The 23,387-nt window shown below is 38.0% G+C and overlaps 1 protein-coding gene across 2 annotated transcripts in view; it reads right to left on the bottom strand.

Annotated features, from left to right (window-relative positions):
* Positions 1-23,387, bottom strand: part of ADGRB3 (adhesion G protein-coupled receptor B3) — an 886,492-nt gene that overhangs the window by 142,718 nt on the left and 720,387 nt on the right. For both annotated transcript variants that reach the window (XM_024996868.2, XM_024996869.2), the window contains exon 20: positions 21,328-21,430. In XM_024996868.2, the coding sequence (XP_024852636.1) occupies positions 21,328-21,430 (103 nt within the window). The remainder of the gene's footprint in view (positions 1-21,327; positions 21,431-23,387) is intronic.

Below are 23,387 nucleotides of genomic sequence, written 5' to 3'. Positions count from 1 at the left end.
GTACTGCATCTGCATATTATTATTCAAATACAAACGTCTGTTGTAGAAGAATGTGAAGATAATGCAAAATCACCAAAATCAAGTGAACTGCTATGACTTTAAGATACAATTTTGTCCTTCACTGTATTTACTGACAAATACCATTAGGAAAGATTTTTGTTTAAGAGAATAGGGCAGATTTGGTCCATATGTAGGTAGACAATATTCCTAAATAAATTTTAGATTTAGGAACTGATTCAGATGTATAAGAAATAAAATAATTTTCATCTCTAGTATGCTGATATATCATGACCAAGTTGTTAGGAAAATGAAATAGCAACTACTAACGTCCACATTTTAATACCAGGACACAGGGAAATTAGAATATATGAATAAAACAGTCTAAGATGGAGTTTATAGAAATCACAATAAAAATGTTAGACAAAAAATCATTTTTGCTTCTAGGCAGGAATCCTAGACTCTTAGAGCCATAAGGAAATGAAAGGCAGGTTCCATTTAACCCCTCCAAGCAGAGTCCAACCCTGCTTTCATCCTGGCCATCCAACCTTCACCAAACATATACCCACACATTTCCATTTTGCTGTTAGGCAAACTGCTGTTGAGATGAGCTAGACTTGCCTAAGATCATCTCTTGATGAGTGACAGGGTTAAGATTTGGGACTGGGACCCCTTTTTGCTGTGCCAAGCTTACTGTGAAAGGACGTCTGGAAGGAGGTCTAATACTAAGTAAGACAAAGCTAAAAGACTTATTTCTGCTCCCAATGAGTCAGGTCACTCCTTAGAGAAAGCCTGGTGAAACATATGGAGGTAAATGGCCTCACTATATAAAAACACAGACATGATGGACTATAGCCCACCAGACTTCTCTGTCTATGGAATTTTCCAGGCAAGAATACTGGAATGGGTTGCCATTTACTATTCCAAGGAATCTTCCCAACTCAGGGATCAAACCTGTGTCTCCTGCATTGGCAGCCAGATTCTTCATCACTGAGCCACCTGGGAAGCCCCTTAAACACCAAACAATTCCCCTCAAATCTGCACTAATCCAGTCTGGTTTGCTATGTATTAAAAGAAAAAGATACTTTAAAGTTTATTTTTAAGTTTAACTTTTCATATGTTCCTCCCTCACATCCTCTCTCCCTCTGTAATATAATTACCAAGAAGAAAAAAAAAAAATCCTATAACTCAGCACAAAGTACAGCACACATACATACATACATTCATGAATATTATATTTAAAAATAGACTTTATACAAGGTATCCCAAGGAAGAGATGGTTTCTGTTCTCAAGAATTTGAGTTTAGAAAGATTAAGTTTTTTTAACTTCTAGTTAACTTTTCTCCAATTGCCAACTATAATTTTATAGTCAGGAAAATATGGATTATCATAACCTAAAAGCGAAGGATTACCCAGCTTAAAAAATTCTAGAACTTATTTTTATTCTCTGCTATATTCAATGCCTTCTTATATCTGATTTCAGAAGCATATATAATATTTATATGTGTATATAATATTTACATATTTGGACATTATTGAAAACAGATAAGTAGGAAGAAAAATCTACCAATATATTCTTGTTAAACTTTTCAAGGTGAAACTAAACATATTTCCCTGAACACAGGCACAGGAGAAATATTAATAAATGTAGTCAGAGGGCTGCCAAAGTTGGCTGCAACAAGGTTAGTCATTGAAGACGTCTATCTTTTACTTAAAATTATTCTCCATGTAGGCCCAGCTATTGTAGAGTCTAATTTGCTTGGAGCTTAGAATTTGCATTAATTTTCTGTGCAAGTACTGACTCACTTTCTTATTAAGCAAATTTGAAATGCTATGATATTTTTGGCTTTGCCAAATTCCTTTGTCTTAATACCTAGTGTTTTCTCCAGGAAGGTCAAAGAGTTAATATTAATCTTCATGACATTGCTGGGACATATTCTTATCCTTATCTGACACATGGTAAAGCTGAGGTCAGTAGAAGATTACACAGAATTGACCAACACTGGAGAAGTACTAACAGCAGAACTTCAGCTTTGCATTTCTTACCCACTTTTCCCCTTTCTTATACAAACTCTTGAGACTAGTAATTCTGAACCAGGATGCTCATCAGAACCACCTGCAGGGTATTTTCAGTCTATTCATGACATTCTTGAGGGCCAAGTCTGGGGAGGATTCAGGGACAGTGAAGACCCTCCATGTGGTTCTAAGTGCCTGAGCTCCTTCACCGGAGTTGACCGCCACTGCTGTCTCGGTAGTTCCCTAATATACGCACTTCGGTTCTTTGCAACTGACATGTACATTCTAGTATATTTTAAATGGATAATCAACGAAGACTTACTGCATAGCACAGGAAACTCTGCTCAAAATTCTGTGATAGCCGAAAAAGGAAAAGAATTTGAGAAAGTAATAGATACGTGTAGATATATAAAACCGAATCTCTTTGCTGTATATCTGAAACTAACATAACTGTTAATCAACTATACTTCAATATAAAAGTTTAAAAAACATATTTCCCTTTATAAATCATCTTTTAAATGCTTATCCCATTATGACAATTTAATAATTTCTACATTGGGACCCTGGACTATATACTGTTTAGTCTTTGAAAAATGGTTGTGAAATCTAATATTTTTGACATATAAAGGTAACCTATTTTTTATTGACTTTATAATATTCACTTTATTGAATGCATTTACTTTAATATTTTCATACTCTGCATAATTCTCACGGAGAAGGCAATGGCACCCCACTCCAGTACTCTTGCTTGGAAAATCCCATGGACGGAGGAGCCTGTTAGGCTGCAGTCCATGGGGTCGCTAAGAGTCGGACACGACTGAGCGACTTCACTTTCACTTTTCCCTTTCATGCATTGGAGAAGGAAATGGCAACCCACTCCAGTGTTCTTGCCTGGAGAATCCCAGGGACGGGGGAGCCTGGTGGGCTGCCGTCTATGGGGTCACACAGAGTCGGACACGACTGAAATAACTTAGCACAGCATAATTCTCAACCTTTTTCATTTCTATATACCTGTGGATTGAACATGCAGACATTCTGTATGTTGACAAGTTGTCCCTTTTGTGGCTCAGCCTCAGTTGTGTCTGATTTTTTTTCTGACTCAGTTGTGTCTGATTCTTTTACGATCCCATGGACCACAGCCCACCAGCTCCTCTATCCATGGGATTCTCTCAGCAAAAACACTGGAGTGGGTTGCCATTTCCTCCTTCAGAGGATCTTCCAGATCCAGGGATCGAACTCATGCCTCTTGCTTCTCCTTCATTGGCAGGTGGATTCTTTACCAGTAGTGCCACCTGGGAAGCCTGTTCCTTTAACTAGCATTCTATGAAAAGGACTCCAAAATTATATCTTATTCATGTTCCCTTAAAGTTCCAAGAATAAGAAATAAGCATGGCTGGATGGGATTACTCTTTATATTTAAAAATATAAAAAAGAAACTCTTCTCTATTAACAATATTTTCAACTCTGAAACTTGGTAGTTGTTCTGTAATCCTCAAGAAGTTCTTTACTGATCTTAGAATTCTCTCTACCAGCAGAAGTAGTTGTCTCTTTTCTCTCCTTCCTTGTGAATACAATTCCATTTCTGAAAATGGAGTCTGAGCATTTTCTTTATGTTGCTAGCTATGGAGATTTCATTCAAATTCTCCGCTTTTCCAACAAATGGGCCCTGGAGGCTCAGATCGGATACTCTTCATGGCTGGACTTGACTGGAGGCTGAGGAAGAGGCATAAACACACTCCAGCAATCTCCACTGTAAGCTAATCACCACATCTCTACAAATGGATAGATTTGCCAACAGGCGTTAAGGATACTGTTTGAGTTGCATTGCGTGAATCCCCAAAGAATCTCATTTTCCCTTGATGTGCATGCTGCTACTGCTAAGTCACTTCAGTTGTGTCCGACTCTGTGTGACCCCATAGACAGCAGCTCACCAGGCTCCCCGGTCCCTGGGATTCTCCAGGCAAGAACACTAGAGTGGGTTGCCATTTCCTTCTACAATTGACGTGCATAGCTGAGCTCTATTATCACCACAAGAAATTACACGTGGGTATCCAGGGGAGAATGCATGCTGAAAATGCACTTTGCTCACAAAAATCACACCATCTCCTTTGGAGACACAAAAGCAGACCAGTCAACTCAATCTTGAATATAATCAGCAGACAAAAATGGAAAATAATTAACTTTTCCCCCATCTTTGGAATGCATTTTTGTCATTTGTTTTCAATCGAGTTTATCACTGCTTGCAAGTCGTGAAAATAAGTAAACAGTATTTTGTTTACTTCAGATGGCATTTCTTTTTTACTTACAACCAATAGTTAATAAACCCCCAAATGAGAGGACTGCTGGATGCAGGACTGCCATTGATGCAAATGAGTGCAAGATGGAATCTTCGCACATTTCAGGGGAAAAAAAACATATGTCCTTATTGAATAACAAAAAATATTCAACAAAGAAAATCTGGGAAATAACTATGAGTTTTTTAGCTGTAGGATTTAATGATCAAAGAAAATGCATCACTTTTTCTTGACCATATAGAAAGCAAAAGGAAAAATGATAACATAGAAATAGCTATGCTACATATTCCTATTTTTGTATCTCTGAAACAGCCTCTGAGGGGAAAATAGAAAAGGCTTTCTCATTGTAAAACACAATTTATACTCCACAAGGTCCTTTCTAGTATTTGGGAAAAAACAGGCACACTCATGGTTGCACTTTATTAGGAAAGAAGGAGCAAGCCCTATTAATGATACATGGGTAACTGTCTTATTTTACCTTTTGAATAACAACATTAATTATGTTTGCATTAATAGAGAAAGAGTGGCTATTTTCAAATATGTGGATGCTGAGCAATTTAAAGGAAGTCAGATAGCAAAATATTACCTACACTTCAAATAAAAAACCCAGTCAGTGAAATTTAAAACATCAATGGTCTCCAGACAGAACAGTCACTTACTGGATTTTTAAGCTTATTCTCATTCATTGGAAATGAAGTGAAAGGTGGTGGTCTGCTTGGCACCGATTCTGTTTATTATGCTCTTTTCTTCCCCTCAATCTGAGAACTGCTTTGCTCCCGTGCAAAACTGTGCCTCTCACTCGCTGGAGGGGAACACTCTCTAATTCTCTGCAAAGACTTTTTGTGCCTAGTCATAAAAGGTATCAAGAGACAGGCCTTCATGCCTAAAGACAAAGTGGTCTGTGAACTTTTGATCTTAGATCAAAAGCTGGTAATTAACAAGCTCAGGAAATGTAAAGAAGATAAATTCAGTCTGTAATTGCATATGTTTTGATGAAAACAGATGCCATCTTGGAAGGAAAATGCTCCACATTTTAAAGAAAACATATGTAGGAAGTAATCAAGCGAAAAGTCCCCAAAGAGTGAAGGATTAAAGAACAAAAGCAAGGGGAAAATTGGTTGGAGAAGAATATTTTCCCTAGAGCAGGACACAGATCCCCCGATGGACCTATGTTCCTCTCAAATGTTTCTCCCGCTGAAACAGGAACATTACATCAGAGCCAAAACAAAACTGCAGTTTATAACTCTAATTTCTTTCTCAACATCCTATCCAACTGGTCAAAAAATCCCAATGAATCTGCCTCATGAAGTCAATCCATACCCACTGCTACTAATTTAATAACAGTCATTGAAAGCAGATACCGGTTCTTTCCTACATTAACCAGTAGCATCAGTGCAATGCCAGCAAAACGACAAGCTTTTTTGTTGTTGTTGAAATTGACATGTTGATTCTAAAGTGTATTTGGATATTTAAAGTTTCTGGATTAGGCAAATCTAGGAAAGGATCTAGATGAGACAAACAATCTTGAAAAGGAATGAAATTCGGGAACTCAAACTTTGATTTCCAGACTTACTATAATTTTATTTTCTACAAGGGTACCAAAGTAATTCAAAGGGAAAAGAAAAGTCCTTTCAACAGACGGTGCCAGACAGTTGGGTATCCATACAGAATAAAGCTGGACTCCAACCCCTATATGTACAAAATAATACAAAAACATTATTTTGTTGTACCAAAGACCTATATAAAAGCTATGACTATAAAGTTCATAGAAGATAATTTAGAAGAATATCGTTATGACCTAGAGAAGTAAACAAGGATCTCTTACAGAATACTCACAAAATAATAACTATGAAAGAAAAATGTGATAAACTAGACTTTACAACATTAAAAGCTACTTAACTTAGCAAAAGATGCCATTAGTAAAATACAAAGGCAAGCCACAGACTGAGATAAAATAATATGCATCTATATATCTATCATATATGTGAAAAAATATACCCAGGTCTCCTGCATTGCAGGCAGATTCTTTACTGTCTGAACCATCAGGAAGTGATGGTGAAAATGTTAGTCGCTCAGTCATATCCGACTCTTGGGACCCTAGGCTCCCCTGTCCCTGGGATTCTCCAGGCAAGAACACTGGAGTGGGTTGCCATTTCCTTCTCCAGTGCATGAAAGTGAAAAGTGAAAGTGAAGTCATGCAGTCGTGTCCGACTCTTTGCGACCCCATGGACTGCAGCCTGCCAGGCTCCTCCATCCATGGGATTTTCCAGGCAAGAGTACTGGAGTGGGGTGCCATTGCCTTCTCCATACAAAGCAATAATAAAAAGACAATCCAATTTTTAAAAGGAAGGAAAATACTTAGAGACTTCACAGAAGTGGCTCTAAAATGGCATAAAAGCACATGAAAAAGAGCTAAAAGCTCTTAATAAGCTACTACTTATTAAGATGTAAATTTAAATGTTCACAAGGGTGAATACGAACTATCGTGACTGCTGGTGCAGTGTGAAACGGTACAACAATTTTTAAAAACTGTTCTGCAGTTTTGTTTTGTTAAAAAAGAAAACTCTAATTTATCAATATTCTGTGGTAAACTATATGAGAAAATAATCTGAAAAAATGGATACATGTATTAACTTTGCTGCACACCTGAAATTAACACAGCCTTGTAAATAAAATATACTTCAATAAAATTGAAAAAAAAAAACACTTTACTTCTTTTTAACCCAGCAATTCTATTCCTAGCTATTTAACCAAGAGAAATGAAAATTCTTGTCTGTCCGTAAGCTTTTATAGGAAATTTAAAGCAGCTTTATTAAAAAAAAACAAAAAAAAAACTAAAGCTGGAAATAATCCAAATGTCTCTTAATTGGAGAATGGGTTAAAAAATCGTGGTACAGTCACACAATGGAATAACACTCAGCAACATAAAAGAACTAACTCCTCACACACACAACGTGCAGCTCAGAGACACTGAGACGAGTGGAAAAGGGCTGAATGGAAGGCACTCATTCTTAGATTCCATTTACATGAACTTTCAAAACAGACAAAACTGAGGTGTGATGACAGAAACCAGACCAATGGCGGCCTCTGGCAGAGGTGGTTGGAGGCAGGCAGAGAGCGTTCCAGGTGGGGGGAATGTTTCCAGTCTTGACTGTGGTGTTGCTTACTTGATGCATGTCGGTAGTAACGCCCATTCCATCATTCACTGTACCTTCCCCTGTATGTACACTGCACCTCAAGTAAAAGCTCGCTGTTTGCCAGACATTGTCTCAGGTGTCATTTTATTTGATCCCTATAACGTCCCATCCCCAACTCTAGAAGGGAGTGCTAGACCTCCTTTCCATCCATTGAGGAACATTCGAGAAGTGTCTGCTATTGTGTCGCAGGCGCTATGCTGGCACTGATTACACAGTAAACGATGTCCCCTGCCTTCTTACGGAAAGATAAGATGACCAGTCATAGTGATTATGATGAAGAAAAATAATGAGCTCCTTCAAAAGGGCATTGAGCAACTGTACTACAGTGAAGGAAAAAAATAAATGAGCGAGAAGAAAACGTGAGAGTGTTCTGGGTCGAGGAGTGGCATTCTAGGGAAGGTCTCTGAACAGGTTAGATGTGAGCTGTAGCCCTCTGTCGGTTCGCTCAGCTGGTCCAGGAGTGAGAGGCCGAGAGAAGGGTAGGGACCCAGCCCCAAGACGGCAAGAGAGCAAGGGCAGGCCCCGTATACAGAGGTGAAGGCCTGTGAGTGGCCTGCGGGCCACTGGGTCAGTACTGGAAGAGAAGCGTCACTTCTTAGCCAAAGCATTTAAAGCAGACAAGTGTCACAGTCTGATCTACAACTTTATAACATCATGAGGCTGGTGTGTGGAGAACGGTTAAGCAACTGGACAAAAGACACAGAGCCAGTGTGTGACAGAGCTTGAAGACTGAGGATGAAGGAAGCTTCCACTCCACCTGCAGGGACGAGCCAACTCACAGCATGTCCTCCAGCCAGGCAACCTCCAGATGACCGAGGCTCTCATGTCTGACTGCAGCCCCAGGACAGAGGCTGAGCACAGTGGCCCACTGAGTGAAAGTGAAAGTCACTTAGTCGTGTCTGACTCTTTGGGACCCCATGGACTATACAGTCGATGGAATTCTCCAGGCCAGAATACTGGAGTGGCCTGTCTCTTCTCCAGGGGATATTCCCGACCCAGGAATTGAACTGGGTCTCCTGCATTGCAGGCAGATTCTTTACCAACTGAGCTATCAGGGAAAGCCGGCCCACTTACGTCATGCCCAAATTTGTTACTCAGAAACTGGGAGGATGGCAAATAATTCTTTGTTGTAGGGCCATTAAATTGGAGGGAATTTGTTTCACAGCAATTTCATCTTACAAAAGGTGCTCTTCCTTTGGTATACAGGATTTATTTTGTAGCTTTCTTTCAGAAATTACGAAAATACATAATAAAAGTTTCTAAACAGAGAAACAGATGCTTTTATTTTTAATAAAAAGAAACAAAAGTAAGTATCTGTTTCAGTAAAAAAAGCAGAAAACCAGAACCAATTTAGATGTTGTAAAAGTAATATACGTCATTCTTTTCTATTAGGAAAAATCATTTTAAAATACAAATAGAATTTAATTAACAATAAGAATGTAAAATAGACACCCATAAGATTCATTCAAAATTCTTTATAGTCCTATGGGTCATCTACCACAGACACATCTATAGAGATATGCAAGAACTACGTGTATTATAGTTTGACATAGAACATATATCCAGGTCCTCATCATGAATATTTGCGAATTGAAATTTAATTTCACATATAATTTAATATTATGTTATTAAAATGATCATTTTATCATACAGTTCTACTGCTTAAGCTAATGATTTCTTCTTTACATTATAGTTGAAACTTTAATTTTTTAGTTTGCTAGCAGCCTAGATAACTATAAATATTTTAATTTATGCATTTTGAATGTCATAAATCTTAAATTTCATAGTTAGGACCTAAATGCAACTCAGTCATATGCCTAATTCATTTTTTTAAGGCTTAAGATTTTAAATGAGCCAACTAGCATCACAAAAGAAGTTTAATCTTCAAATGCATTCATGTTTTTCTGGTAAGAGGCATTAGTGCTTGTGCTTTAGTTCTAAGTTTTGCTATAGTAATGCTTATGATCTAATATACATAATAATTATTCAATTTTTAGGCTAGAGTGAGGACCAGAGGCTGGGAGGTGAAAAAGGCCATTTATGGTTGAATTCAGTGGGATTAGCTGGACTCTGCCATCCCTCCTTCCTGCGTCAGCTGTTACCTTTATGCCCAAGACTGTCAGATAAGAGACACTCTTTAAAAGGGGCTTTACTACTTATTGCTGTACTGTAAGAAGCTTTCTTTTACAAAAAGCTAGCTTTGTTGCCTGATGCACGGGCGACTGTTAGCTGCTTTCAGCTTCTTCAATTCATAAAAGGTCCTGGTTGGTTGAGAGTGATTTGATTCACATTTCATTCTAATTTTGTATATACTGGTAACCAATAGTCACCATATGTGAAGAAACTCTGGGTTTAGTCATTGCTCCAAAGAAGGAATTCAAAGTGCTTTCCCCTCCTTTATCTCTGCAGAAACCTTTTCAAAAACTGTCAAAACTCTCCTGTTCTAGTTCTGCAGGTGGAGATTCAGAACTGAAGGTCATTTTTACATAAAAGTATCAGCCTAAAAATGGATTAGCCTCAGCTGACATTGTAGTTCTTCCATTCACTTGTACGGTAGATGCTTCTAGAAAACCCAAATTGCCCACAGTCAGCAAACGATGACTTCATGCCGAATCCACCACATCCATGTCCTAATGCACATGTTGATGTAGTTTTTGAGCTACAACAGCTATGCTAAGAGTTGTGGTGGAGGGTACATGGCTCACAAAGTCCCAAATATTTATCACATGGCCCTTTACCTTCCAGACTTACAAACCTTTGAATTAGATTCTGAATTATTTATGAAAGGAGTTCTCTTTGGACACAGAGTTAGCATAACAGAATACTGAAAAATTTGTTATCATCTTATCTCAAGGGACTTTCACTTTTGTGAGAATGTGATTTAAAATGGTTCATTTTAAGGGGTCATTTTTTTAGTACTTTGGGATGTATTCAGAATTCTCATAAACATTATCAGTCATAAAGATACAACACAGTTCTCGTGTTGACATTAGACAAATTTCTGACCATTTCACGTTATGTACCAAGAAGAGGGAAAGTGAAAAAATCATACATTGGGATAAACTTGTTATTCATCTGCTGGTTTGATTCTAGGAGATAAAAAACAGACAATCTTTAACCTTTTGTCGTACTCTTGGAAAATCATTCAACATCTCAAATTCTCTCTTAGATAACTCAGCATCAAGTTAAAATCTGACTTACGGTCATCATTTAAAAACCATAAATAACAAATGTTGCCAAGGATGGGAGGAAAGGAATCCTTGCACATGGTTGGTGGGAATGCAAATTGCTGCAGCCACTATGCAGAGCAGTATACAGGTCCCTCAGAAAACTAAAAATAGAGTTACCATATGATCCAGCAATTCCACTCAATGGGCATATCTGGAGAAAAGATACAAGTACCACAATGTTCAGAGCAGCACTATTTCTAATAGCCAAGGTATGGAAGCAACCCCAGTGCTCGTCAACAGACGACTAACCTAGGAAGATGCAGTGTGTGTGTATATATATATATATATGTATATATATGTATATGTGTATATGTGTGTGTATATCTATACACACACACATAATTACACACACACAATTACAAAAGAATGAAATAATGAAAAAGCCATAAAAAGAATGAAATAATACCATTTGCAATAACATGGATGGACTTAGCATATTATGCTAAGTGAAATGTTACACAGAGAAAGACAAATACTATATGATATCACTTATATGTGGAATCTAAAGAATAAAATAAACCAATGACTATAACAAAATAGAAGCAGAGTCACAGATGTAGAAAACAAACTAGAGGTTACTACTAGAGAGAAGGAATGAACGGGGGGCAAAAAAAGGGTAGAGCACTTGAAGGTACAAACTGCAATGTATAAACTTAACTACAAGGATACATTATACCACACGGGGAATATAGCCAATATTTTATAATAACTGTAAATGGAGAATAATCTTCAAAAATTGTGAATCAGTATGTTGAATGCTTGAAACTTTCCTAATGGTGTATATCAACCATACTTAAATAAAAAAAATTTCCAAGTAAGCACCAAAAAAAAAAAAAAAAAAAAATTGACAGCAAACCATAGTACTATAAGCTGCCCCAATATTTTGCAAAATATTTTAGCTCTCTTTGGAGAGAGGACACTGTAGGAATGTGGAACCAAGTCATTTCTAAGATTATTTGAGACTTAATCACAATCTCTTTCCTACTGCCTTGCCATGCTCTAATCACTGGAGAACTTGGCATTGCTTATTGTAAATCATATGACCTTTAAACCAAAAAGTAGATGAGATTCAGAATGTCAGGGAACTCCCAAATTATTTATTTTCCATGTATGCAAGGCTAGTATATCAAAAGAATATACAACCCAGTATTATCAGCCATGATATGTCTCCCCCTCCAAAAACAAACAAAAAAAAAAACCCAAAAAACCCAAATTTATCAAAAACAAATTAAAAATTGAACAGAAAACAGATGACTCCAGGGTACCTGGAGTCAGATGCCCTACTGTTGAGCCACAAGGTCCTTAAAATATGATTCAACTAATCATCTCTTATCAAAGAAAGGTCTCAGAACAAGCCTTTAGTATTTTTCTCAAGCTCTTTCTCTCATCATAAAACAACAAAAACATAAAAACTGATCTAGGCTGAAATTATTCCAAATAAGTCCCCCAATGTACAAGTGACTTTACTGCTGTTATGTGACCCCTCATTTCATAGATAGAGCCACAGCTTCATTCATTCAACATTTATTGATTCCATACCACGTTTAAACAAGTACTAATACTAGTGGTCTCACGGTGAGTGGGCAAAGTCGATCAGTAAATGAAAGTTATAGAATAATGTTGTTGGTGCTAAATACAGAGGTATGTATATACCACATGCTAGGGCTTCCCTGGTGACTCAGAAGGTAAAGAATATGCCTGCAGTGCAGGAGACCTGGGTTCAATCCGTAGGTCAGGAAGATGCCCTGGAGAAGGGATACTACTCCAGTATTTTTGCCTGGAGAACGCTATGGACAGAGGAGCTGGGCACAAAGAGACAGGCATGACTGAGTGACTAATATGTTCACTTACTTTCCACCACATGCTATGGAGGTGTTGCAGGGCTACACAAGGATGATTTACCAACTTCCAGAGGGTGGTAGGAGTTTTATCAGGCAAAGTGAAGAGTAAGCACAGAGGCAAGGATGGGTCCAGTGCACATGGGCTAGGATGCTCCGGGAAGCACAGAAATGGGCCTGCAGAGTGGGCCAGAGAGCAGATGTAGGAGGCCAGATGCTCTGCTGGAGGCCATCTCAGCCTGGAGAGACATGAGGGCTTTCATAACTCATCAGCCCAGAAAGAGTGCCCTTTTTTATGTCCTACAAATCCAGTTTGCATACTAGAAGCAGCTCTGAATGTGTGTAATGTTCAGAATGTGGGGTTAACCTCATGAGTCCTACAGACCCACTGTAGAGTTAGGAGAAAGACTTAATCGGGTGGGTGCTTGCTTTTCCTTTACATTTAGGAACTTTTGCATAGTAATATGTTAATACAAACAAAGGCTAAGTGAGCAGACCAAAGCAGGAAGAATGTTCTAGCATTCTAGAACTAGAAATCATGAAAGCCAGGTCTAAGGTGGGATGGCTGGGATAGACACCAGTGATTGGCCAATCTGAGGAGTTTCTAGGTTATCTGGAAAATATTTCTGTACAACTGCCTAAGAATAAATGAGCAGAAATAGCTGGAGTATGTTTGACACTCTCCAAAGCCCTGCCAGCACACAAGTCTCCCTGATTATTTCTTGGGGAGTTTTGTCCAGCTCTGGAGACTGACCCAAGAACACAAATTGAATGTCCAAACTGGCTTCCTTGTCCTTCAAGATAATCTGCTTTCTGATACTGCAACCATTTGAGTCACTCCTTATTGTCAAATTATTCCTCTTTCATCTCCGGTGCTTGTTCCAAACCCATTCTTCACATTGATCTTTTGCTCTGTGTTGAAGTTGACTTCGACAATGTGATCCTTGGCTCATAACACACAAAACTGGAACCATAGAGTCAGGGGATAAGAAGGTTGAAGTGGGTCAAGAGAGTCTCTCTAATCCCACTGCCTCCATTCTGTGAGCCCCACACCAACAGGATACAATAAACCTGACTGCCAGGAGCCAGAGGAAATCAGGAAACTAACCTACTCTTCAGTTCCATGGTCTAATGGTTTTCAGGAGCCCAGGAGAATCCTGGTAGAGTGAGTAAGATATCTCAAAATGGACTCAAATGAATCACATGTAAGCTTACTACATCCAAATCCTTTTACAAACATCATAGCAAGTCAATAAATGGGATTTAAAAAAATCTAAATAAGAAGCTTTGACCTCAGCCACAGAGATCACAAACAAATTTGAGACAAAATAGACTGGCATTTGGGACATTCTTGGCAGGAAGTGACTTCTATGAGTGAAATTATGAAAAAGCACATTTCTTTTGAAGGATGAAAACATTATTTTACATGACTTCTCAAGTGAGAATATTCACATTTGTGGGCTTTCAGAGTTTCTTTAACTAAAACCCAGAAACCAGATTGCCTTTAAAGTAAGTCATCAATCACTTGGAGCTTAAATCGGGCCTTAATAAAATAGTCTTGTTCACCATGTTGGCCTAGATTCTGTCTAGAGTCAGGGACCCTGATCCTCGTAAAACTAACCGCAGCTATTAGCTCCATAGATACAAGCCTAACTGATGAATTCAAATAAATGCATTTACTCATTCATTCAATAAAGGTCTATTAGATATTTGCTGTACTTAGGTCCTACGTTGTCAGTGAATTTAAGAATGAATATAACCCAGCCTTGCCGTAAGAAGTGGATAACCTGGCTGGAAACAGGTAATAGAGTACAAGATAGCAGTCTTGCACCAGGAATCACAGAGTCTCAGAGCTGGTGAACCTAACTGTGGAGGACAGTGAAGGACTTCCCGCAGGAGGAAGAGTATCAAAGGATGAGTACGAGTCAGAGGAAGATGTTTTGGAAATCGGATGGGGTGCAGGGGAGTAACAGTGTTCCAAGTAGGGGGGGAAGCAAGAAATAAGCTACCTCCATGATTCTGATGAACTATAAGTAGATTGGTATTGCTACTGTGATAAAACAAAAGTCAATAAAGTAGAGCAAAAATGGAAAGGTCAGCCTAGGTCATGTTTAGCATTTCTCAAGTTTGATAAACTGCAGAGCTATTTCTGAATACAATTTATTCCTGAGCCCCAACATATTAATGCAAGAAAATCAGTGACTAGAAACCTTCATAGATAAATAAAACATGCTCATTTCTTGTGTCTCAGCAGAGTTTGAAAATCACTTCTGTAGTAAGTGAGACAATAACAAATATTTGTCCAAGGGAGTGGAGTGGTCAGATTTCACTTTTAGCTCCATGACCTGTGTTACAAGGTAAAGAGTGGGGTTAATGACGCTGGAAGCAGTAGACTAGTGAAAGTGATTCGTAGCTGATGGAGGCAAACATCTGGATTTGAGAAATAGGTGAGGGTACACCTGGCCCAGGCCTGGTTTATTCGATTTACCAAGTGAGGGAGAAGGAGATAACTCTCAAGAGTTCCAACACATGTAGCTGGGTTGGAGAGGACAGAAAACACATACAGTTTATATTGTATAAAACACATACATTTCTATATAATGTGTTTGAGTGTGGGGTGGAGACAAAACAGGGGAATTCAGTGGTGAACAGAAAATTTGACACAAGGCTATATGAAGCTCCGATGTATGTCCACGAGTCATCATCGTCACCATCACTAGGATCACAGCAACCGTTTAAGGAGTCTTACAAAGTGCCTCATGTATACTGTCATGTAACCTTGACAGAAATACCATAAGGGAGATACTGAGAAGAAGGTAAGGTGTATCGAGCGCAAGATCACAGAAATAGAAAGCAGGAGAGGTAGCGTGCTTGGGTCCCTCTGGCTTAAAATGCCTGATCTTTACTTTTACCCCAAAGAGATGGATGTCTCCAGGGAAACCTGGAGAGCTCTGACCTAAGGATGGGCAGACTGTTTCAGAGGGTAGCAGGAGAGACAGATTGGTGGATGAAAACACACAGTCAATATTCCTCCCCAGAAGCTGAACACGTATACATTCAGAGGCCAAGCACGGAAGTAAACGCGTGAAGAATGTGGGTCTCTGGCAAAAGGCGGCCACGGGAGAAATGGCTGAATTAGGGAGCGCTTCAACCAATGAAAGTGCTAAAATTCAAGACTTTATTTTAGAAGAACACAATTCTGACAATTCAAAGACATCTTCCATTAAAATAATCACAGCCTTCTAGTTTGGCTCAGTTTTACTGATTATCTCTACACAAACTATATAACAAAAATATGACAACATTGATAAAGGTGAAGTAAGCACCAAATGTAGGAAGAAAACTGTGTACAGTTTGTGACTTTTAAAAACTGCTCCAACACAGTTTTTGTATTTTTCGCAAGACTGAATTAAAAGACGCGGCTTATTATGTAATTCAGTGGCCCAAACATAAAGAACTATGAGAGAAATTCCTTCCAAAGAGTGATAAAGATGTGTCTGCATATCTGAAATAATTTGTGAAGTTTCCCTTGACCTGTCAATGAGAACTTTTGCTAAGTCTCCTAGATCTCCTGGGATTAAAGTTAGTATGTATCTTCACCCTCTTACATTTAACTATTATTTTTTAGAATAAGGATGTCTATTCAGGATGTCTGTAATTTATTTTATAACGCGTTGGTGTTCTTGGTATGATACTATATTGGTGCCTATTATTTTAATCTTTAATTCTAGGAGCTGTCTAGGAATGCACAGAACAAGGTGTTCAGCTGACCTTGTATTTGAAAGGGTCATACTCCAGAGTCTAGCAGAGTCAGCTGAAAGACCTTTTGATTTGGGTAGATCTATCCACAGTCAACACTTCAATTATGAGCTAAATACAAAAGATTGATTTTTACTGATGAACTAGTGTCTAGGCAATTATTATGGTGGATGTATCAGTGGCTTCCCTTTGGTGAACATAAAGGTAGTCGACATATGCAGATGAGATATTATAGCTAAACATGTCTTAATCTAAATGGACTGAATGGAAGATTCCATTGGTGCCTATATCCTGTACCTTTTAGAGACGAGGCCCATAGTTTTATCCCCAGGTGTACTGAGTCCAGACACTGGGTTAGGAGGATTCCTGATGGAAAGATGCTGACTAAAGGCACAGATGCCTGCTTCTAGAGTGTTGCTCTGTCCACCTCAAGGGAGTGTGCTTATAATATGTGATCAAAGTATCTAAAATGACAGAGACCCACAATTTCACTATGTTTACAGAACAGGTTTTGCTCTTGATTTGCTAATAAATGTTTATCTAATAAATACCTGACTGTCTGATTGAAATTAGACTTGGCTTGCTTTCATTATAACCTGGTACTGAGTTTTTGGTTGTGGGGAGAAGCTCTCTCAGAATCTTCTTGGGTGTTCACTACTATATAACCAAAATAACAATTTTGCTAATTTTGGCTTCCATCAGTAAAAAGAATGTTGCTGCTGCTGCTAAGTCACTTCAGTCGTGTCCGACTCTGTGCGACCCCATAGACGGCAGCCCACCAGGCTCCCCCGTCCCTGGGATTCTCCAGGCAAGAACACTGGAGTGAGTTGCCATTTCCTTCTCCAGTGCATGAAAGTGAAAAGTGAAAGTGAAGTCACTCAGTCGAGTCCGACTCTTAGTGACCCCATGGACTGCAGCCTACCAGGCTCCTCCATTCATGGGATTCTCCAGGCAAAAGTACTGGAGTGGGGTGCCATTGCCTTCTCCGAAAAGAATGCTATGAAATGGTTAATATGATAAATCATCTCAAAGTGTTCTAGAAAAAGATAGGTATACATTTTTGTGATAAAAAAACTATTCTCTGAAAATATGTTTCCAAAATACTAGGTCCAAAATAATCTACATGGCTCAACAGAAAACATTTGCATACTTTAAAGTACAAAGGAAATTCTAAAAATAAACAACATTTGAGTGATAAAAGAACATCCTGGTTGAAATTTAAAATGCACAAAGAAATCAAAGGGCAGTGACATTTTATGAGATAACCTGAAATACAACGAAGTCAGTTATAATTACATTTTATCACTGCATTTTAAGAAGAGATATAAGAAATTGCATTTGATTCCTCTCTCTGCTGCCAGCAATTGAATCTATAGTTCAAAGATTTGAATACATCATATTTTAAACAATGGATCATTTCAGCTTGTTTCTATCCCAACTCAAAAGAAGGCAGAGATACTCAGTAGTGAGATAATTGAATCAATTATAATTCGGAAAGCAATTTAGAGAAAAATCACAGTCTGACACTTCAAAACTATTCTGGACCTCAGCATCAAATACCAGTTTCAACACAAACTACCCATGATACCTCTCAGAGGCAATACCAAAGAACCTGTTCATCAAGAAATCCTCTCAGATGTTTCCAAGTATGGAATGGTAAAGCATTAGTCAGAGCTTATCAGGGAAATAAAAGATAGGAATTTGATCAATTACAAAATGCCCAGGGCAGTGATGGGATCCTACACACAACCTAAAAAATACACTGTACTCACTGATCATATATTACTTTTTAAAAATATTCTTTTGAAGTTTATACAGATCATAAGTTCATACAGATATTTCATTTTGCAAGTTTTCTTTTTTTTTAATCATTGATCTCACAACAGTGAAGCAGGTATAGCTTTTCACAAACTGCTATTTCACATAAAAAATAAAGTGAGGTCGATTAAATTGAATTCAGCACGTGTATCATAATCAAATATACAATTATTTCCCCTGGAAACCTGATTTTGTTGAGAGTGATTACGAATAAAATCCTAGTGGGTTACATTTTTCTTTCAAAGTCACTCCATAGTGGATTATCCTAAGCTAAGAAGACCATTTACTCAGACTTAATAAAGCAAAATTAACATAGCATGAGAAAAAACCCCATAATTTTTCATTTTCTTCATCATCACCACCACTTACCACCCGCTCCTCCCCACAAGCACAAACAACTGTAGGAGCAGAAGTCAGCACAGTCTGTCTGGAACAGAACCACCAGGATCCCAAAACCACATAGAACCTATTCTGCAAAAACAAAACTATGCTGACTTTTTTTTTTTTAAAACCAAGCCCAATGTCAGTCATGCTGCATAATCAGAAATGAAAAGTAAAATTAGACTTGTCTTATTTTGCCTTTGATGTTATAATAATCACAGATATCCAAAAGACATTCTAACTAAAAACCAAAAAACAGGACATTGAGAAACTGGAAAAGCCCAAATGGGCAAGTAGAATGGAATTTCTCAAGACTACTCTAGTTTCTAAGTATTACTATGATTTAGACCTATCCAACATAGCACTCACTTGCTACATGTAGCCACTGAGCACTTGAAATTCACCGGGTTCAAACTGAGATGTACTATAAGTATAAAATACAAATCAGATTCTGAACACTTCATTAAAAAATGTTTTAAAATATTGTATTAACATCTAAAAATGTTACTTATATGTTAAAATGGTTATCTTTTGGATATACTGAGTTAAACACATTATTAAAATTGATTTAGCTTATTTATTTTTACTGATTTTAAAGTGGCCACTAACATATCACTATCAGATAGGTAGCAGGCATGTGTGGCCAACATTGTCTATGTATTGTACAGCAATGATCCAAAAGACATAGACAATAGCCATTACAACATGTAGAACACCTCGTGGGAAATTCTACTAGTCAAACCATTTGGCTCAGAACTTGTAAAAACTTTGGCACATAGTATAAAACAGTTTTTACAGCATATTTCCTAAGGAAGACCATTATGTTGGGAAATAAGAGTGTTTGGAGGGTAAAACATGACAGAAAGGGAGGCTCTGGTGGGGAAAAAAAACCAACTTCAACCACCAGCTAAAGCTAACTCTAGCTCAACTTTTTCTGGTGCCCAGATCCAGTAGGTGACTTCTGCTTCAGAGGGAAACTCTCCTTTTGCAGGGAGGTTCAAAGATGAAGAGTTAAAAGAATTATGACCAGGTGAGAACAAGTATAGGAGTTCTTCTAAGATCCTGCTCAGGGAACAGTAAGAACAGGGGTGATGTGGGCGATGATTGCCTGCTCAGTATTCTTGGGCTTCCCTGGTGGCTCAGCTGGTAAAGAATCCGCCCGGAATGTGGGAGACCTGGGTTCAATCCCTGGGTTGGGAGGATCCCCTGGAAAAGGGAAAGGCTACCCACTCCAGCATTCTGGCCTGGAGAATTCCATGGACTCGCAGAGTCGGGCACGACTGAGGACTTTCACCCTACTTGACTTCCAGGCCCCTGGGGGGCGGGTGTCTCCCACGCCACACCCGCACCCTTCCCCCTCACTGCCCCTCTCTCCTTTCCTTCCCAGCTAGTTTGAGCCCACCCCACTGCCCTGTGGCGCCCAGCGTCCCCTTGGCTGGCTGCTTCTCACACTTCTTTCTCCTCTCAGTTTCAACTGCACCTTCCTCACTCTGGCCTTTCTGTCTGACTTTCCTTTTCCGGTGCCTTTCTTTGCAAACTTATGTTTAACAGTCAGAAGGGAGACCTGAAATATATTTTAATAAACTTTGCATTTTCTTATCTCATCAAAGGAAAGAAATGGGGCAGGGGGAACAAACCCTAGGCACTCAGATACATGAAAGGTGGATGCGCCTTTTACTTCTGCAGGGCCCCTTTCTGGACGCTTACTGCTGTTCCCTGTTTTGTTTGTCTGACCCTTCACTGTCTTCCAGTCTTCCTGCAGCCCAGACAGAATACAGGTCAAAACAAATCTTCATCAGAATCATCTAAGTAGTTTTCCAGGACTCTCAAGACCCAAAATCAGATCCTTTGGGTGGGAATCAGATTCTGAGGAGTGCAAGTTTAGTAAAATAATAAAACTATCTATAATTTTCTGATGTTGATATCTGTCCTACAAATACCTAATATATTAAAAGAACCAATTGAAAAGTATATTGGATGTTCCAAGAATAACAGGGTATAGGGAAAAAATTCAATTATTGACCTTAGTATTTGAAAAAAATTAAGAACAGGCCCAAATTGACAAATATTATCAAAGCATTTTTCAACATAATTTCTTTGAGATTATGGCCATTTAATTTAAGATTTCTATTAGTGGTTTCTTGGAATGTATTTCAAAGTCATATTGTAAAAAGACTGACAATCATTCCTCAAAACACACAGTTATTTAACTCAAGTCATACATTTTTACATTCTGCTGAAAATGATTATTCAGTTAAAGAACTACAATACTGTTTAAGTGTAAAACTACTTTTTGGTTAAATTTTTTTGAAGGGCATAACATGTAGAGTCATTTTCACCTAATGTTCTCTTCGATTATTGTCTAAAAAAGCTTTTTAGTGGATTTTCGAGAGCTATGTTACACTTGTTAGCAATTTACATCTGAATTTAGGAATCAAAATGTTAATCAATTAGGCCAAAACACAGGAAATCTTATTACAATTAGGATAATGAATTAAAAATTCGTGCTTTTGATGTTTCAAAGTTTTGAACTCATAGAGCTTTGATATAATGTTTAATAAACACATATTTCTACTATTATAAACAGCCTCTCAATCCCCAAGAAATTAAGTCAAAAGCATGTATTTCTACACTGGAATACATAATACTTTTATTCAGAACAAGATATTTTTACTTTTAAAAATAATTTTGTCAGAAATTCCCCATTTTATTAAGAAAAAACATTTAGATTATCAATAAGCAACTTTAGGTCACAACATAAACACAGAAAGAGAATCAAAATCATCACCAACCATACCTTATTATGTGTCTGAGTTTGTCCAACCAGGATGAGGATGTTGGATGAGATGATAGACAGGCAGAAGTTAATTAGAATTATGGACCTCTCAGAGCGGATGTACCTAACCAGAGAGAGAAAGAGTGCCCGACTTTAAAGTTCAAAGGAAAGATGAAAAATTCTCTATTACACAAATTGGCGGAACTCATCCAGAAAAAGATACACTAAGCTGCAGGCTTTACATGAGAAAACATATAAAAACCAATCATTTTTAAGAAAGACTATGGCAAAACCCACCACAATATTGTAAAACGATTAGGCTCCAATTAATATAAATAAATTAATTTAAAAAAAGAAAGATTATTCTTTGAAACTCAATTTTATAGTGACATGTGATATCCAAAAGACCTTTAAATTTTCTTTTCTTTAGACCTTACTGTAGACAACATGGCATTTCTGACAGAGGCTAAGTTGTACCTCTGTTATCACCACACAATTTTTTTACTAGAAATAAAAAATTTCTTTGAACTATGTAAATTAGTATAAGAACTTTTACTATATATGTATATATAATATGCTAATTGTCAGCAGACTCATCAATGGGTGAAACTCTAGAACCAAAAAGAAAAAAAATCCACACAAATTCTGAAATATCCCCCCAGCCCCACACCATTTACTAGAAAGATGCCATTATTTTCATGAAACCACATTTGCATCCACTACGTTATTATCTCAAGTTTTTTAAGTACTTAGGTTGTTACTCTTTACATTTTTCTTTTCCTGAGTAATTGTTCCAGAAATCAAGAAAAAAGAAAAGGAATCTTTATTGCTAAAGATCCCTTTCACTTTCATGAAACCATATTTTCATCCACTACGTCACTGTCTCAAGTTTTTTTAAGTACTTAGGTTGTTACTCTTAACATTTTTCTTTTCCTGAGTAATTGTTCCAAACCAAGAAAAAAGAAAAGGAATCTTTATTGCTAAAAACTAACCCCGTCCACAAATTATTCATCATTAGGCTAGAAAATTACTTGGCGTCTGGCACCCCACTCCAGTACTCTTGCCTGGAAAATCCCATGGACGGAGGAGCCTCGTGGGCTGCAGTCCATGGGGTTGCGAAGAGTCGGACACGACTGAGAGACTTCACTTTGACTTTTCACTTTCATGCATTGGAGAAGGAAATGGCAACCCACTCCAGTATTCTTGCCTGGAGAATCCCAGGGACGGGGGAGCCTGGTGGGCTGCTGTCTATGGGGTTGCACAGAGTCTGACATGACTGAAGCGACTTAGCAGCAGCCATATTTTACCCTTATGAAGAAGAGTTTATATACGGTCTGTCACATAATTTTTAAGTGCATCAAGAATGTAATTCATGGAGAAAACTGCTCAGAATCAAATATTCTACCAGCTGTTTACCCTAACAGGGTAGTAGCTATTTCGCTTTCCTGTACCCAGTGGCAAATCACTGAGTGCCAGTTAAAAAAAAAAAAAAAAGATGTATTTGTTCTTGCTGTGTATTTGAGACTGTTCGATTTGTATTAGAACATGAAATCACTGTCCACAGCAGGCATGGGCTTCCCTGTGCAGGTTACATGCGGGTGCGAGAGAGCAGGAGACACTTTAGAAAGTAAAATCTATCAAAGTTCTTTCTCTCTGCTGTGAGGAATATGAAGGCAGAGGCCCTACATTCCACCACATAGTTCAGAAAAGAGTGCAGAACAGAAACAAGAGTAACAATAAAATATAAAAAGCAATTTTTAACATAAGAGAAACTTCCTTTCTTCACAGAACATAGAAGGAGCCTAAGTTGACTCTCAATTAAAAAATAAAAATGGGCTCAAGAGTAGCTTAATCTTGTCCCTGCATTATCAATATCTAAAAATATAATAAACCACACACTGGGATACTGAAAACATCATCAAATGTTAAGTTGCTTCTTATTTTGTGGGTGGGATATGTATCACAAAAAGTTTAAGGACTGCACAAACTGACCCTTTATGTGATATGAAAGGCTTCCATGACACCACAAGTACATAGATGTTATTTAAAAGTTTTCATTGATATTATTTAGTCAGTAAATA

This window comes from Bos taurus, chromosome 9 (genome assembly GCF_002263795.3).
Source record: "Bos taurus isolate L1 Dominette 01449 registration number 42190680 breed Hereford chromosome 9, ARS-UCD2.0, whole genome shotgun sequence".
Taxonomy (NCBI): domain Eukaryota; kingdom Metazoa; phylum Chordata; class Mammalia; order Artiodactyla; family Bovidae; genus Bos; species Bos taurus.
The sequence above is the reverse complement of the archived record's forward strand: the minus strand, read 5'-3'. Positions and strand labels throughout refer to the sequence as shown.